This window comes from Paramacrobiotus metropolitanus, unplaced genomic scaffold (assembly GCF_019649055.1).
Source record: "Paramacrobiotus metropolitanus isolate TYO unplaced genomic scaffold, Prichtersi_v1.0 Parri_scaffold0000281, whole genome shotgun sequence".
Lineage (NCBI taxonomy): Eukaryota > Metazoa > Tardigrada > Eutardigrada > Parachela > Macrobiotidae > Paramacrobiotus > Paramacrobiotus metropolitanus.
This window is the reverse complement of record NW_026570501.1, coordinates 44,206-58,147: the sequence shown is the minus strand read 5'-3', so window position 1 is coordinate 58,147 and position 13,942 is coordinate 44,206. Positions and strand designations below refer to the sequence as shown.

General features: G+C 46.1%; 1 protein-coding gene across 1 annotated transcript; it reads left to right on the top strand.

The window, feature by feature from the left end:
• Window positions 1-7,076: 7,076 nt before the first annotated feature.
• On the top strand, window positions 7,077-13,357 carry LOC129601824 (uncharacterized). Its single transcript, XM_055500731.1, has 14 exons — window positions 7,077-7,324; window positions 7,484-7,808; window positions 7,878-8,158; window positions 8,244-8,341; window positions 8,501-8,720; window positions 9,281-9,589; window positions 9,716-9,828; window positions 9,972-10,071; window positions 10,172-10,295; window positions 10,371-10,549; window positions 10,612-10,848; window positions 10,928-11,023; window positions 11,253-12,086; window positions 12,280-13,357. The coding sequence occupies exons 6-14, from the start codon at window positions 9,502-9,504 to the stop codon at window positions 13,134-13,136; spliced, it is 2,628 nt and encodes an 875-aa protein (XP_055356706.1). The 5' UTR covers window positions 7,077-7,324; window positions 7,484-7,808; window positions 7,878-8,158; window positions 8,244-8,341; window positions 8,501-8,720; window positions 9,281-9,501; the 3' UTR covers window positions 13,137-13,357.
• Window positions 13,358-13,942: the final 585 nt, after the last annotated feature.

The window sequence follows — 13,942 nt, the reverse complement described above, 5'->3', positions numbered from 1 at the left end:
GGTAACCAGATCACCAATGTTATCCGGCAAGCCTCCACCCAGCTGCACGTTCCAGTCCGGATCATCCGAATCTGGAAAACTAGCATTATCAGAATCATCAAACACTATATCGTCCATGGCCGCTACTTGAGCCATAGCCTCAAGCATGCCTTGAGAAAACTCGTAGTCAACCATTTTTCTATAAAATAGATGTTGACAGCAAATGCTTAAACTTGAAATGAAGGCTTGCCGCCCTTGGTAAAGCGCTATTCTGGCGTTTTGTGAGGCAAGAAACGCACAAATTGCAACGGAGCTCTCTGAAACGCACATCCGAATGAATGTGACGTTCTTAAGGCACGAAGACGGCCAGAGGGACTCCCAGTATGAAAACTGTGCTGCAGATTTTAAAATTGGTAACGTAGCGCAGTGGTAATGCAGGTAAGTATGCAGTTTATGTACACAGGTTCCAAACTACTGGTTGCCAGTTTTTTTATTTGTTTTAGCAGTTGGTCGATTTGTGTTGGCCGTAACCGAACCGGAACTGAATGGCGACTATTTTGTTCGATCTAAGTATTCGGTTCCGACCCGGTTTCTTAACCGGGCTGTCGGTCTAAGTCAAATGATATCATACTATGAGACCGTGTGCAAACCTACGTCATCGATCGGATCAGTTTTTTTCGACCAATTGAATCGCTGGCGACACATTTGTAGCCCGCCTCCCAGCTCTCTGTAACCAATGGAATGGTGTAAGTCACAAGCAAAGCTCCGCGTACCGCTCAATGCCCAATCAGCAAGCCTGCAGCACAACTAGAGCTCCGCCTCGCGTCTTCTCCGACGAAATCATTAAGGCTTCAAGGAAGAGAACGACCGAAGGCGAAATTAGTTGATCCAAATCTCAGTTCCAATTCACTTCTAAAATGGCCTCTAACGAGGAGCTTTTCGACGACATCGATAAACTGTTTAAGTCGCTGGAAGCAGACGCAGTGCACGACAACCTCAGTGTTCCTAATCTCGCGGTTCCACCAGCGCTATTGATTCCTGGACAGACTGATTCCATTGCGCCAGTTATCAGCATCCCTAATCCTACAATCTCACCAGCGTTGTCTTTACCGGATCCTGGACAGATCGAGTTCCACTTAGGCCTTGCGCGCTTTGTCGTCAAGTCAGAAGCCTATGTCGTGGTTTTCTCAGCACGTAATGCACGAGTTGCTGTTTGGAAGGTAAAAGAGATGTTTGAGGTGTTCTCTTACCTGTCCTCCACGAAGTGTCGCATGGATCTCGCCTTCAGAATCCCAAACGAACGGCAACGCGGAAAAGGTTCCCATCCAAGGTCATCTTATGTTCACAGCTTTAGCGGGGATCTCCGTGCCAAATGGGTGAACCTCGGAAGCCGAGATTACGTCCAGGTGGACCGGTACAAGTCCCATGATGTTGACGGACTGCCCACTCACCGTTCACGATTCAACCTGACAACTATCCGCGACTTGCAGGAATTGGATGTTTGCGGGTTGCTTCGGCGATTCGCGGTGTTTAGTGCGCCAAAGCTGCCTATGCCACAGGACTTGGAGGGCCAGATGATGAGCCGAATCCTTGGCGTCCTCAATGACTACACCAAGAACACGCTCCGTGCCACCGTGCGCTCGCTGCGACATGACAAAGTCGTGATGACGGATTTGCGAGGCGAACTGTTTCGACTTTTGTCAACTTACAGTGAGTACGATTTCACTAGTGTTCGTTCTGTTGAAGCTATGCTGGAAAGTATGCAAATAGTGCAGTAACACAATGTTCTTTGTGTAATTTTGACTTACTATTATTATTATCATTATTATTATAATTATAATTATTATTATTATTATTACTGTTATTACTGTTATCGTGTCGTACTGCTGTCTGGCTATTCATCAATGATGTCATGGTTGGTACCGTGTGCAAGAAATAAAATCCGCGCGTAGGTGATGACGTAGACACGTGTCGTGTGCACAATATTAATTATGATGTCATTGATGACGTAATAATTAGTAACGTGTGAAAAAAGTAAACCAAACTTCTGTGATGACGTAGACACGTGTCGTGTGCACAATATTAATTATGATGTCATCGATGACGCAATAATTAGTAACGTGTGAAAAAAGTAAACCAAACTTCTGTGATGACGTAGTTACGTACCGTGTGCAAAGCCGTTCCATGATGTCATAGGTATGATGTCATACGAATGATGTCATCAGTAGAAGACCGTGCGCAAAACACTGACTTAAGCCAGTCACAATACTGAGTACTGCCCGTCTCACTTTAGACGCGATGAACGATAAATAGTGGTCACACGCAGCGATAGAGTAAAGAAATGTTCACTGTACCGTGCCGCTGCCGCGTCACACTCTGCCACACATACAGCGGAACGCCAGTGAATGGGCGTCGGCAGTGGTCACTGTACCGTGCCGCTGCCGCGTCACATTCTGCCTCACAGCCAGCGCAACGCCAGCGATGGGGCGTCATCGTACCGTGCCGCTGCCGCGGCACATCCTGCGTCACAGCCAGCGCAACGCCAGCGATAGGGCGTCATCGTACCGTGCCGCTGCCGCGGCACATCCTGCGTCACAGCCAGCGCAACGCCAGCGATAGGGCGCTAGCTTCGCCAAATTTACCCCATAACTACTGTCAGATGAAAATGACTGGATGCCATGGGTGTGGTTCATGGGCGCTTTCTTACTGTCTCCGCAGTGATTACAAGCGTTTGCCAACCCGTGCAACAAAACTGAAGAGTAATTAATTAATACGTTTCACTTAGAATCGGCTTGGGTACAAAATTGAAAAGTCGGTTGAAAAGCAGAATAAAAATTTTTCAGCGCTCGCCAAAATATGTGTAACTATCACGTAAACGTGAAATGACCTTTTACAAATATTAAACACTTTTTGTCTTTGAGTTTTGTTTTTGTCATGTTTTGTTGTTATTTTGTCTCGAGTGTCAAGTGCTTCGAGGGGACCGTGTCTCGATGCATAAGACAATGAACTCAATTCAAAACACAAAACACGGAATTTCTTACTTGTGAGCATTTAAGCTGCTCTTCCAAGATCGTTCTCGGCCTTTCAACAGTTATGTGTTTTGTGTTTTAGCCTTTGTTGTCAGTGCTTTGTAATAAGTTCTAATAACCTCTAAGCTCAAGCCTAACTTTCACGTTAAATAGGGAAAACGACGTAAAAAATTAGCCTTAATTCTGCTACAGAATCGCCACCATAGAGCGCAGACTGTTGCATGACCGATATCTGTTCAAAATAAGACTGCGTCAGTGTTGCATTTCTTGTAAGAATAGGTACGTCTACAGACTGCGCGACGTCGGTGATATTACCGCACCCGATTCAAGTACCAAGCGTTGCGGGGTGTTCCGCGGCAGTTACCGACATCCGCCGCCGGTCTTGGCAGATATTGGCGACAATCTTCCTCCGTGCGGCACAAATGGGCGTCGATGGCATAGGAATTGATGTGTCACATTCCGCTGTACTCTACAGACGTTCCGTTCGGCCGGACACTGGGTGCTGTTATCGGCTATCCAGTACTATTCATATACAGCACAGGCAACAGCAATAGAGAAATAATTTTAGCCATTTTATAACTGCAGGCAACGAATGTTAACACGCTGCCAAACAAGCAAAACATACACGTTAGCGCTACTTCTGAGCGAGCTAATGTAGATATCAGACTGACTTTGCGCACAGAAGCATTTCGGCGATCATCGCTCTACCATACGTTACAACCATTTCCGATCAATCTGCAGCTAAATGCAGCTTTACTACTTAAGCTCTGCGACTATTTTTTCCGATACGTCCAATGGTTGAACCATAATCGAACGGTAATGCACAGCTTAACTAATTGTGGATGTCGGATGAACAGCAAAATTACCACCCCGTTTTCTTCAAAAGGGGTCACTTTCCCTATAAAGTCATCATAAAGGCAGAAGCAAAGCACCGAGAGTCCAAAGAGCTTATTGCGGCATCCTTTTGCCGCTTAGCTCTAATGCCGGCCACACCGAACAATGATACAGAAATCGCAACCGTCCAATGATGCTGAGTCGGCGCACGAAATCGGTTTCCGCGGACGTGGCGCCACTGACTGTCGAACACGCCACGACTGCAGTGCACACTGCCGTAGTTTGCAAGCCGATCCCGGCTACTGTCTGGGAACGCCGCGGAAATGCTTCTGTTCTGCCTGTCGAACATTTGTCTCTACTCTCTAGGCCTGCGTTTAATTTGGGATGTGAGAGCTTGTGTCACTTTCGCCATATCGTGCATCGCCGGCTCATCAGAAGTGGCGGGATCGGCAGCAGAGGACGAGGAGGAACGAAAAAGGCGCAATTACGAAGAACTGATTGATCGCTATTTCTTCCAACCCCTATCCTTTGAAACAACCGGAACTTGCGGCGTCAGTTCCCGCCATTTCGTCAGCGAAGTTGGCCGACGTAAAAAAGAACAAACAGGGGAAGCGCGCGCTTTGGAATTTTTGTGGCAGCGTATAAGTGTTGAAATTCAGCGCGGAAATGCCGTTTCTGTTTTGGGAACTGTTCGTTGTTCGAAAGAGCTGGAAGAGCTTTTTCATTGGTTCTAGCTGCTGGATATTTGGGTTTAAATGCTGACCCGATAGTTTGGGAAACGCACCGTTAAAAAACTAAGTTTCTCTTAGTCTGAATTAAAGTGATGTAAACGTGGCTTGCCTCTGTTGATGGAAGAGAACACTGCGTTTAAACTGAAGTAGTCGAGCAGCTTGAAGTAAAATACTATAGCTTCGTAATTTACCGGTTGGTTGTGTTCGGCAACAGCTCCGCGACAAAGTACTGTGGCTGTCAAAGAATATGCGACGGTTATCTCGATGTACTCGTATTATTCTGAGCCGGTTGTGCAACTGCAAAAAAATGTCTGCCTGAGGGAACATAGCAAATTGCTGCGCTAAGAGAACTTGAAGTGTTAGAAGGCTCCAGTTTATAACATCTGGGTAAAAAATGATGTAATGCCACGTTTCTAACCGAAAAGCTATCATTCTCAAACTGGCATCGACGGAGTCGCGCAATGCGCACTGCAGATCGCAGCAATCGCTCGAACTGAAAAAAACACACACTAGAGGATCTTAAGAACTTGAAACAGCTACGACCATCGTACACACGATACCCAAGCGGTTCCGCGTGCGAACAGATAACCTGCGCCGTCCGGCACTCCGCGCTAAGTCGTAATTTTATACAGTTATTTCGCCGCTTTGGTTCACGTAAAAAAGTTATGGAAGTGTCTCCCAGTTTGCCTGATGTGTATGTAAAAGGCACGGAGAGCGCGTCACAATGGATTCCGTGCCACCGTTCCGTTCTAAGCGAGCACAGTCCGTATTTCGCCGCCATGTTTTCATCGGAAATGAAGGAGTCCCGCGAGAAATTCGTCTAACTGCACGATATTCCCCACAGCGCGTTAAAACAGTAAGCCTTAGCAGAGTTTTGAACATTTTTGCGAATACTAACAAGCACCAGCACCTCGTACATATATTCCTGGAAATATGTGCTACATACCATTGTGTAGAGAAAAATCAGCTCTATTTGGTAGTATTTTTTACAACGGGGTAAGTATAAACATTTGTTTGCAATAACCATGTTAATTTAGCATTGCAAAGCGCTCCGTGACGTGTCGGTGCGGACATCAAAAATGCCGCCCTTCGCGCATCAGAGATACCGATCTTCGCCAACGCTGATCGGGGATATGCTGAATCGGAGACTTATCAGTTTGGCAGATCATATCCCTATTCAGCGCGAGCGGGAGTATGTTCAGCAGCATCTTCTGAGCATTCAACACCTTGTCCCAGCAGAATTTCAGATTTTGGTTTTACGAAACAGCAAAATTACTTTTTGAATATCTTTCAATTCAGTTACATGTAACAATTATAGAAATTTGTTAGCGGTCTATGTAAATCCAAAACGAGCTGGAATACTAAAATTTTTTAATCGCTAACGTAACTGCGGTGAAGGTAGGATAGCTCTCCAGTTTCAGCAAAGATCAGTATCTCTGCTGCGTGATGGGCGGCATTTTTAATGTGCGCGCCGACACGTCACGGAGCGTTTTGCAATACTAAGTTTACATGATTATTGTAAACAAATGTTTATACTTACCCCGTTGCAAAAAATACTACCAAATGGAGCTGATTTTTGTCTACACAATGGTATGTAGCACGTAATTCTAGGGATATATGTACGAGGTGTTCGTGCTTGTAAGCATTAAGAGTGTCAGAGCGGCATCCGCTCTCTATAAGATCGTTCGCTAGAGTATTTCAATACAATTTTGTAGGCTTTGCCGATAGCCCACTCTAGTGGTGCCTCTCTCGGCCTTAGAGTACGGAGGTTGTGGGTTCGATTCCCTCAATCGGCAGATTTGTTGCGAGTGTCTGTGCGAGCCTAGCCCTGCCCTTTCAAGAGTATCTTATTTACTTTTCGATCGATATTTTCAAACTAACATAATTGAAAAACAACTGGACGATTAAAGATTAACACCAGAGGTCGTTCTCCTAATTAACAATTTCGTATCGGCTGGGAACGAAACGCAACCGTGGCCTGCAACGTGCAGAACTTTTATTTGCAGAATAACTGAATTCATGTATTCGCTGGAGATATCCGTCAACGGTGACAATGCCCTACCTTTGCTGCAGGCCTCACAAATGCTGGATATAACGCAAATTGTGACGACCTGCATCGATTACCTGGAGTCGCATATCGACTTGACGAACTGCTGGAGCATTGCACACTCGGCGGAAATGCTCTTTCTCTCCGACCTGGCTGAAAAAGCCAGAAAATTTCCCTGCGAACAGTTTCCTTACCGTTTACGGCTCTGCGGCATTTTACGAGTTAGATAAAAGCAAGGTGCGTTATTTCCATAGTGCCAATTCGTTGACGTAAAATACTTTTTTTGCGCACGTCCTGCCTCTTGCCTGCGTAAAACGGCACTGTACGGAGTGCACAAAAAAAATATTTTTGAAAAGCTCGCCTCAAGTACTGCATCTCTGTCTTCGGCGAAACATGTTCAGTAAAAGGTCAAGATTTTGCTAACTGCCGCATTATGTTTTTTCTCCAGATGATGGAATTACTTAGATCGGACGATCTGGAGACTGACAACGAAGATCGGGTGGGCTATGCGCTTTATAGTTGGGTCGACTACAGTGTCGATGAACGAATGCCCGCCGCATTAGACATGGTGAGCCTGGTGCGCGCCGGCTTTCTCTCTGCCGACTTCCTGAACTTCCTGCAGGAAACCCCCACGGGACAGACACTCTATCGGGCCATGCAATTATCAGCTCAACAGCGTCCCTGCCAGCCACAAAAATCCTACCGTATGTCTACCTTTCTTTGTACAAAACAAAAAGTTTTTAGCGCTAGAAAAATAATAAGGAGAACAAAGTTGTAACCGTCCGTGGCGCGCACTTCTTTCACTTATATCCAATACACGCACTTCACTTTTACGCCGTTGTGGTGAAACTCAGCCATTGCAGAACCGACTGTGGTTTATGTTACCTCTCCCAATCCATGGTATCCGGGGCCCTTAACCCAGCCGGTCTGCTACTCTCCGTACATTCACTGTGCCCTTCCGCCGGGCACCTGCAAGGGCGGCTGCTATCCGCAATGGGAAGCGCCTTGTCCACCGCCGGCGCCATTTGCGGCATCAGAAATTGCCTTAATGCCGTCCGCTGTCGTGGCGCCCGGCAACCGTTTGCTGGTGCGCGTTTGCCATCGTTTCTACGCGTACGATCCCATCGATCGCGAATGGCTGGCATGTCCCGACCGGGAACGCAGTGAAGGCCTCTGGCACTGCGCAAAGTATAAGCATCTGTACTCGGCGGTCTCTAAAGGGAAGCTGTATGTGCTCACCTCTGATATCGCTTACAGCAGTCTGCAGTTTGAGAGCTACGACGCAGACTTAGGTTGTTGGGAGTGTACGCCGATTTCTTTGTTGGAGGAAAAAGACATTGAAGCTTGGAGGATGGCCTTTGTCGCCTGGCAGGACTGCCTGTACACCTTCGGTGGCCGCACAACTGCCGCACAACCACTAGATGTCGCGTTTCGCTACGATATCGCCAGCAACCAGTGGAGCGAACTGGCCCCGATGCCGACGGCACGATATAACTGCTCGGTGTGTGTCGGTGCGGATGGGTTGATATACGTCATTGGTAAGGGGAAAATGATGTGCCGGTCATTATAAACGATAATAGAGGGGACTTATTAATAATTATTAATAATATTAATTTACTAAAGGGGATGCGAGAGCCACATGGAACCCGCCAGGGAAGTTTTCCAGCACCTGGCGTGCGTGGAGGCTTACGATGCAATACGGAACTGTTGGTTCAAAAAAAGTACGATTTTGTTAGTCAAGGTCAAGCTGCACACACGCACGTTACTGACAAGATGTCATTTGTTTTCTGGTGACTTTAATAAGTGTCACAGACAAGTACAAACTGAGTACTAAAACACATCATTTTGTCGCAAAACATGTCATTTCTTGGCTATACAAGGTCCCATGATGCACAAGCGGTCCTCTGCCCGCGTAGCTGCCGTTGGGGGATACGTGTACGCTGCGGGAGGATACACTGACGAGCTTGAAGAGAATGGTTCCTGGACTGACGTAGTGGAGGTCCACGACGAAGTCACGGACAACTGGAGGGTGGTGCGCAACACACGGCCCATTAAGGAACACTGCGCCGTTGCCGTGGTGCCGCAGTACCTTCTCAAGAGGTGGGTTGCCAACGGCGACGAAAAGGACAACGAGCACGCTTTCATTAAAATCCGCAACGCGTACTGGATGCCGCTCGTGTTCGCCGACTACCTGCTAGACTGAGTATCGCTTCTTAATCGCTTGCGCCACTATTGTTACTTAACCGCAAACCCTTGCAAAATGCGCGAAATAATTTAGCTGCAAAGGCATTACTAGTATCTTCAAAGCTTAGCATTCCACTGAAATTCTAGTTGTTATTAAAAGTTTGCTGCAACGATTCCAGCAAACTTTTGGTAATTGCTAGAAGATATACTTTGAAGTACTTCAATGACTCGGCGCCTATAACCGGCTTTTTTTCGCTGAGAACTTCACGGACAACCATTGCGTACGAAGGCCTCCGTGGTACTTAACAGTTTTTTAAATAATAATTTTTCTTACTGAAATCAACTTGTGGCTTTAAAAGATTTTAAACATTTCTGTGCATTGAAGCTTCGGTTACCATTTATACGCGCTTACGCATGAAGCAGTCTAGCAAATGGGAAGTAAAATGCCACATTAATGTCGCGTTTCGCTGTTTCAGATATCGAAAATACATAAGGCCAGCTGCTTAGAAATGTGTGACAGTTACCACACACGAAGAAATATCTCGGGCCGGTTTTTTGCCACATAAAAAACGTTGCCCGAGGGAACATAGCAGAAAACGACTTTTAAAAGTCTGAAATCTGGGCATGTACAGTTAACAGAGTTTGGCGGAAATAATGATGCAATGCCGCGTTGCCAGCAGATAAAACAAGCAGCACTATGATGGGATATGAAATTTGTGCGCTGATTGTTTTCATTGCAATATGTTGCCGCGTGTCAACGAAAACATACCGGAATCTACCAGAAAGTATGTGAAAAGCAGTATAAACGTGCACTGAAAGACATGGAAGGAACGTGGAGGCGATGGCTGGGACTCGTACTATGAAGTTTTACCGTGACAAAAACACTTTTTTAATATTTCCGTTGTTGGCAGATTGGAGAGATTTTATCGATCCGGAAATTTTGGCAAACAGTGATGATGACGAATACACGCGCTACGACAGCGATCTGCCGGAAGGAGACATTTTGGGACTCCAAACGATGCAGGTAACTAGTTATTCGAAACCCCTTTAAAGTGCAGCGTGTATAGCCGAAATCGTAAGCGGAAATTAAGGAATTTGTCTGCCCTTGCTGGTCGGAAGTTGTACGAACATCCAATATTTAAGTTTCAAATTGTGTGACCTTTGTAGCTGGGGCAGGAAGCCGCAAACGCCGTCAGCGACGCCAGCTCTTTCTGGCCGAACAACACCATTCCATTCGAATTCTCCAAAAAGCAGAACGCATTAATGAGTGAGGAATTGCTACTAATTTTTGGCATTCTTTCAAGGAAAATCCGAAACTAAGGCTGCATCGCAGTTATCCAGGCAACGATTGACTAAATGATTTGCAGCGCCCAAAGAACTTCAGATTGTGTTGGAGTCGATGCGCATAATTAATCACCTTACGGGTAACTGCGTCAAATTTGTGCAGCGCACAACCGAAGAAGATTACATCAGCTTTCAAAAAGGACTGCAGTTAGTAACCCGTTTCCAACACTACAATCTACTGCCACGATGGCTCTTATCGAAAAAAACACGGGTTTGTGTTAGGTGCATGTCAAATATCGGTCGTATTGGTGGGAAGCAAGTGGTGACGTATTCACCCGCATGTCTGAAGCAGCACGGTGACGTTCAGCACGAACTGATGCATGTACTGGGTTTCTTCCATGAACATTCCCGAGCCGACAGAGACGAATATGTTAAAATCATCTGGGACAACATCGCCAAAAGTGAGGCTGATTAAAGCGCAGAGTTTACCGACTGATTGCCAGTTTGACAGTACCTTTTTCAGGTGACAGGGACCAGTTTGCCAAGCACGAGAACGGGAACACGTACGGCCTGCCGTACGACTACGAATCGGTTATGCACTACAAGCACAACGCCTTCGCTAAGGACAGCGGTATCCCGACTATCGTCCCAACCAGCAGAAAGTCGAAGATTGGACAGAACCGGGATCTGAGTCCGTTGGATGTGGTCAGAATACACCGACGGTTTCGATGTGCAATTGCGCATCCAAAGCAGTTTGCTTGTAAGCTTAATACATTCTTTTAAGAAGGCGTTATTTCAGCGTCAGGCACAAGCTATCCAACTTTTGCTGAACGTACCAGGTGACAGCAGCGGCAACGAGAAACCGGGAAGCTGCCCAGTCTGTCCGCTTGCGCAAACAAGGAAGGAAGATCCGTGCGATTCCGGCAAAAGAATCGGTAAATGCAGTTTGGGGTTTTTGAAATTACGCTCTTACTTGCAACAACCCCGAAAAACCAGTTAACTATTTTGTGGGCAGCCCATGAGCGGCGATGTAAACGGTGCACTTTGAGAAACTAAAGCGCTGTTGCAAACGACGTGTCGATGTACTAGTAGTGGGTCATTTAACTTCAAAATCTATAAAATGCGAGGAGAAAACTAAAACATAACAGTTGATAATTTCTACAGAAGATGAAGGTGAAAACGATGAGATGTTTACTGCATCGGAATCGTTCCCGCAGTTTTCTCAAGAGCCAATGACCGCAGAGCAATGTGGGCACCAATTTACTGCCAACTGCAATCAGCCCGGATTAACAGTTGAGACCTGCACGTCTTTTCAAGGGCTTACCATCAACTGTAGCAGGCCCGTTAGTTCGACGGAAATTCGGCAAATCAGCGCTGGGCTTTCCAGATCCCCAAAAAGAGCGATTGCGGTTGATCTTTATGATGGCGACTATATCGTTTTCGAGAATTTCCAAAATGTTCGGCAACAAGTTGTGGCGATTGCCATCAGAAACTGCATTTCTAGCCGGACTGTCCAAAAACTGGCCGCACTACGTTTCTCCAACTTGCTAGAACTGGAGATAATACACTGCACTGGACTGGAAATCAAGAGAACGGATTTCAGCCTATCAAACAAGATCACGGTGATTACTTTTGAAGACACTACTATTAAAAGGCTGGAGAGGGGCACATTCACCGATTTACCATCTTTGCGAGTGTTGTCATTAGAGTTGGGCATGCGCAACAGGGCTGTTTTCGGAAGGTCCATTCGCGATTACCTGAAGAAGCTGCACTGCGGGTGCGAGTTTGGATGGTTTCGTGATTGGTGGGACAACAATCGGCAATTGCTGCGAAAGGCTGCACTAGGCGAAGTGTACTTCATCCCACAAGCATGGAGGAATGTCAATTACACTAAAGAGGACATTTATTCGCCAATCGACTGTTCAGTGAACCCGTTTCCTGCTGAACCAGCTTCCGTAGACCACAAACAGTACAGATTCTCAATCAACGTACCGAACTGTAAGTACGACAAGAATAATCCATCTCCCAATCAGCTTTAATACGCTTTACAAACATAAATGGTTCTCAGCTTTTAACCGAAAAAATGACATACGACGATTTAATGCCAGATATTAATAACCGGAGCGTTACTGCTTATTTTCCTGCTCTCATTAACATTTGGTACGTCGAAATTTTAATTGTTTTGTTCCAGTTTCGAGTGCCGATGTTGGCACATCACAATGCTCGGATGAAATTCCGAACTCTAAAGTCAGATTTCCGGATTTTTCCTCTAATCCGATGACTCCAGAAGAATGCAATATCCAGTTCACGACCAACTGTGAACCAACATTTTATACAAGAAGCGAATGTCTACTTAATAAGCTCGTGCAAATCAGCTGCAACGAAGAAGCAAGCTCGGACGAAATTATCCGCATGCTGAAAGCTGTCAACAAGGCACCTCTGCGTCCGCTTCTGATTAATTCCGTTGACAACTCCGAACTGTCATCGGCAGATCTCGGGGAAGTGAGAAGACAAATTGTTGCGTATAACCTCCACGACTGCACAGATCGACGAGTCACGGGAAGGCTGCGTGAAATGCCCATGCCGAGCCTTCTAGAATACCATCTTTACAGATGTCTCAGTTTACATGCAAAAAAGGCGGACTTTGAGTATTCTCAAAAATTACGAATAGTTGCATTTTTCAATTCAACATTTCGTACCATCGAGAGCGATACATTCTCACAGTTACCGGCCCTGCGCATATTGTCACTCGAGGCCGAGATCAGAAAGGCAGTAACGTTCAACGCAAATATCAAGGATTATCTGTTCCGACTTCATTGCAGTTGTGATTTTGCGCCATTCCGCAAATGGCGACAAAATAACAAGCAGTTACTCCGAATGGCCGAGAAGCGACAACTCTATTCGTTTCAAGACAGTTACTCCAGCTCCGCATTCCAACCCAGTGACGTTTATGTACCAATCGACTGTTCTGCAGATCCTTTCCCATCCGGACCAGACCTCATTGACTTTGACCAGGTGGAATTCTCACTGAACGAACCTTCCTGCTGACCCTACTTGTTGTCCAGCTTGTGAGATCACGAACATCCGCGCCAAGCGGCAAAATTGCTAAACTGGTTGGGTGTCTGTGCTGTTGCTAGTAATCTGCTGATATGTATGCGAGTTTGCCTTATCCTAAATTGCATTCACGCCGTTGCTCTGTTTCGCATGCGTTTGTTAAATTTTTCCTTATGTTTTTGTCCGTACTGTCCTTGCCCTGTAAATCCTGTCAAGGAGCAATTAATTTTCTTCTATCTGATCGCGCAGCTGCAGGGACTTTCCGGGACAAGCAAAATGTTGATATCACTGCTCAAATACATACATATTTACTAGTGCTGAAAACAAAAATCGCTTCATTGTATTTCCACTTAAACGACCTTTATTGGCATACGTGCACGGTCATATTACTCAGCCAACATACCAAATAACGCTGAATTACGGCTCTACTGTGCTGTGTCAAATATGATAAGTATAATCTTCGACCAGAATTTCAGTGTGTGCGAGCTCGTCAATATAACGCAACAGCTCCATCAAAGCCTAATAAAGAAGAAAATCTGATATCAGGACGGCACAACGCGTTGATAGTACTGCACCTGTAAGAGTACGGTAAGTACAAAAGCAAACTACGGGATATCAATGATCCAAGATGCATTTACTCAGCAGACACAGCACGATCAGATGCGTGGTATTCGGCGTCAGTAGCCGGCATTGGTCCGCCGATCTTCGCAGTGCTGCCGACACTCGTCTTTCGTGCGGCGCAAATGAACGTCGCTGCCCAGAAACTGATATCCGACGTTGCGCCGTTATCTACGGACGTT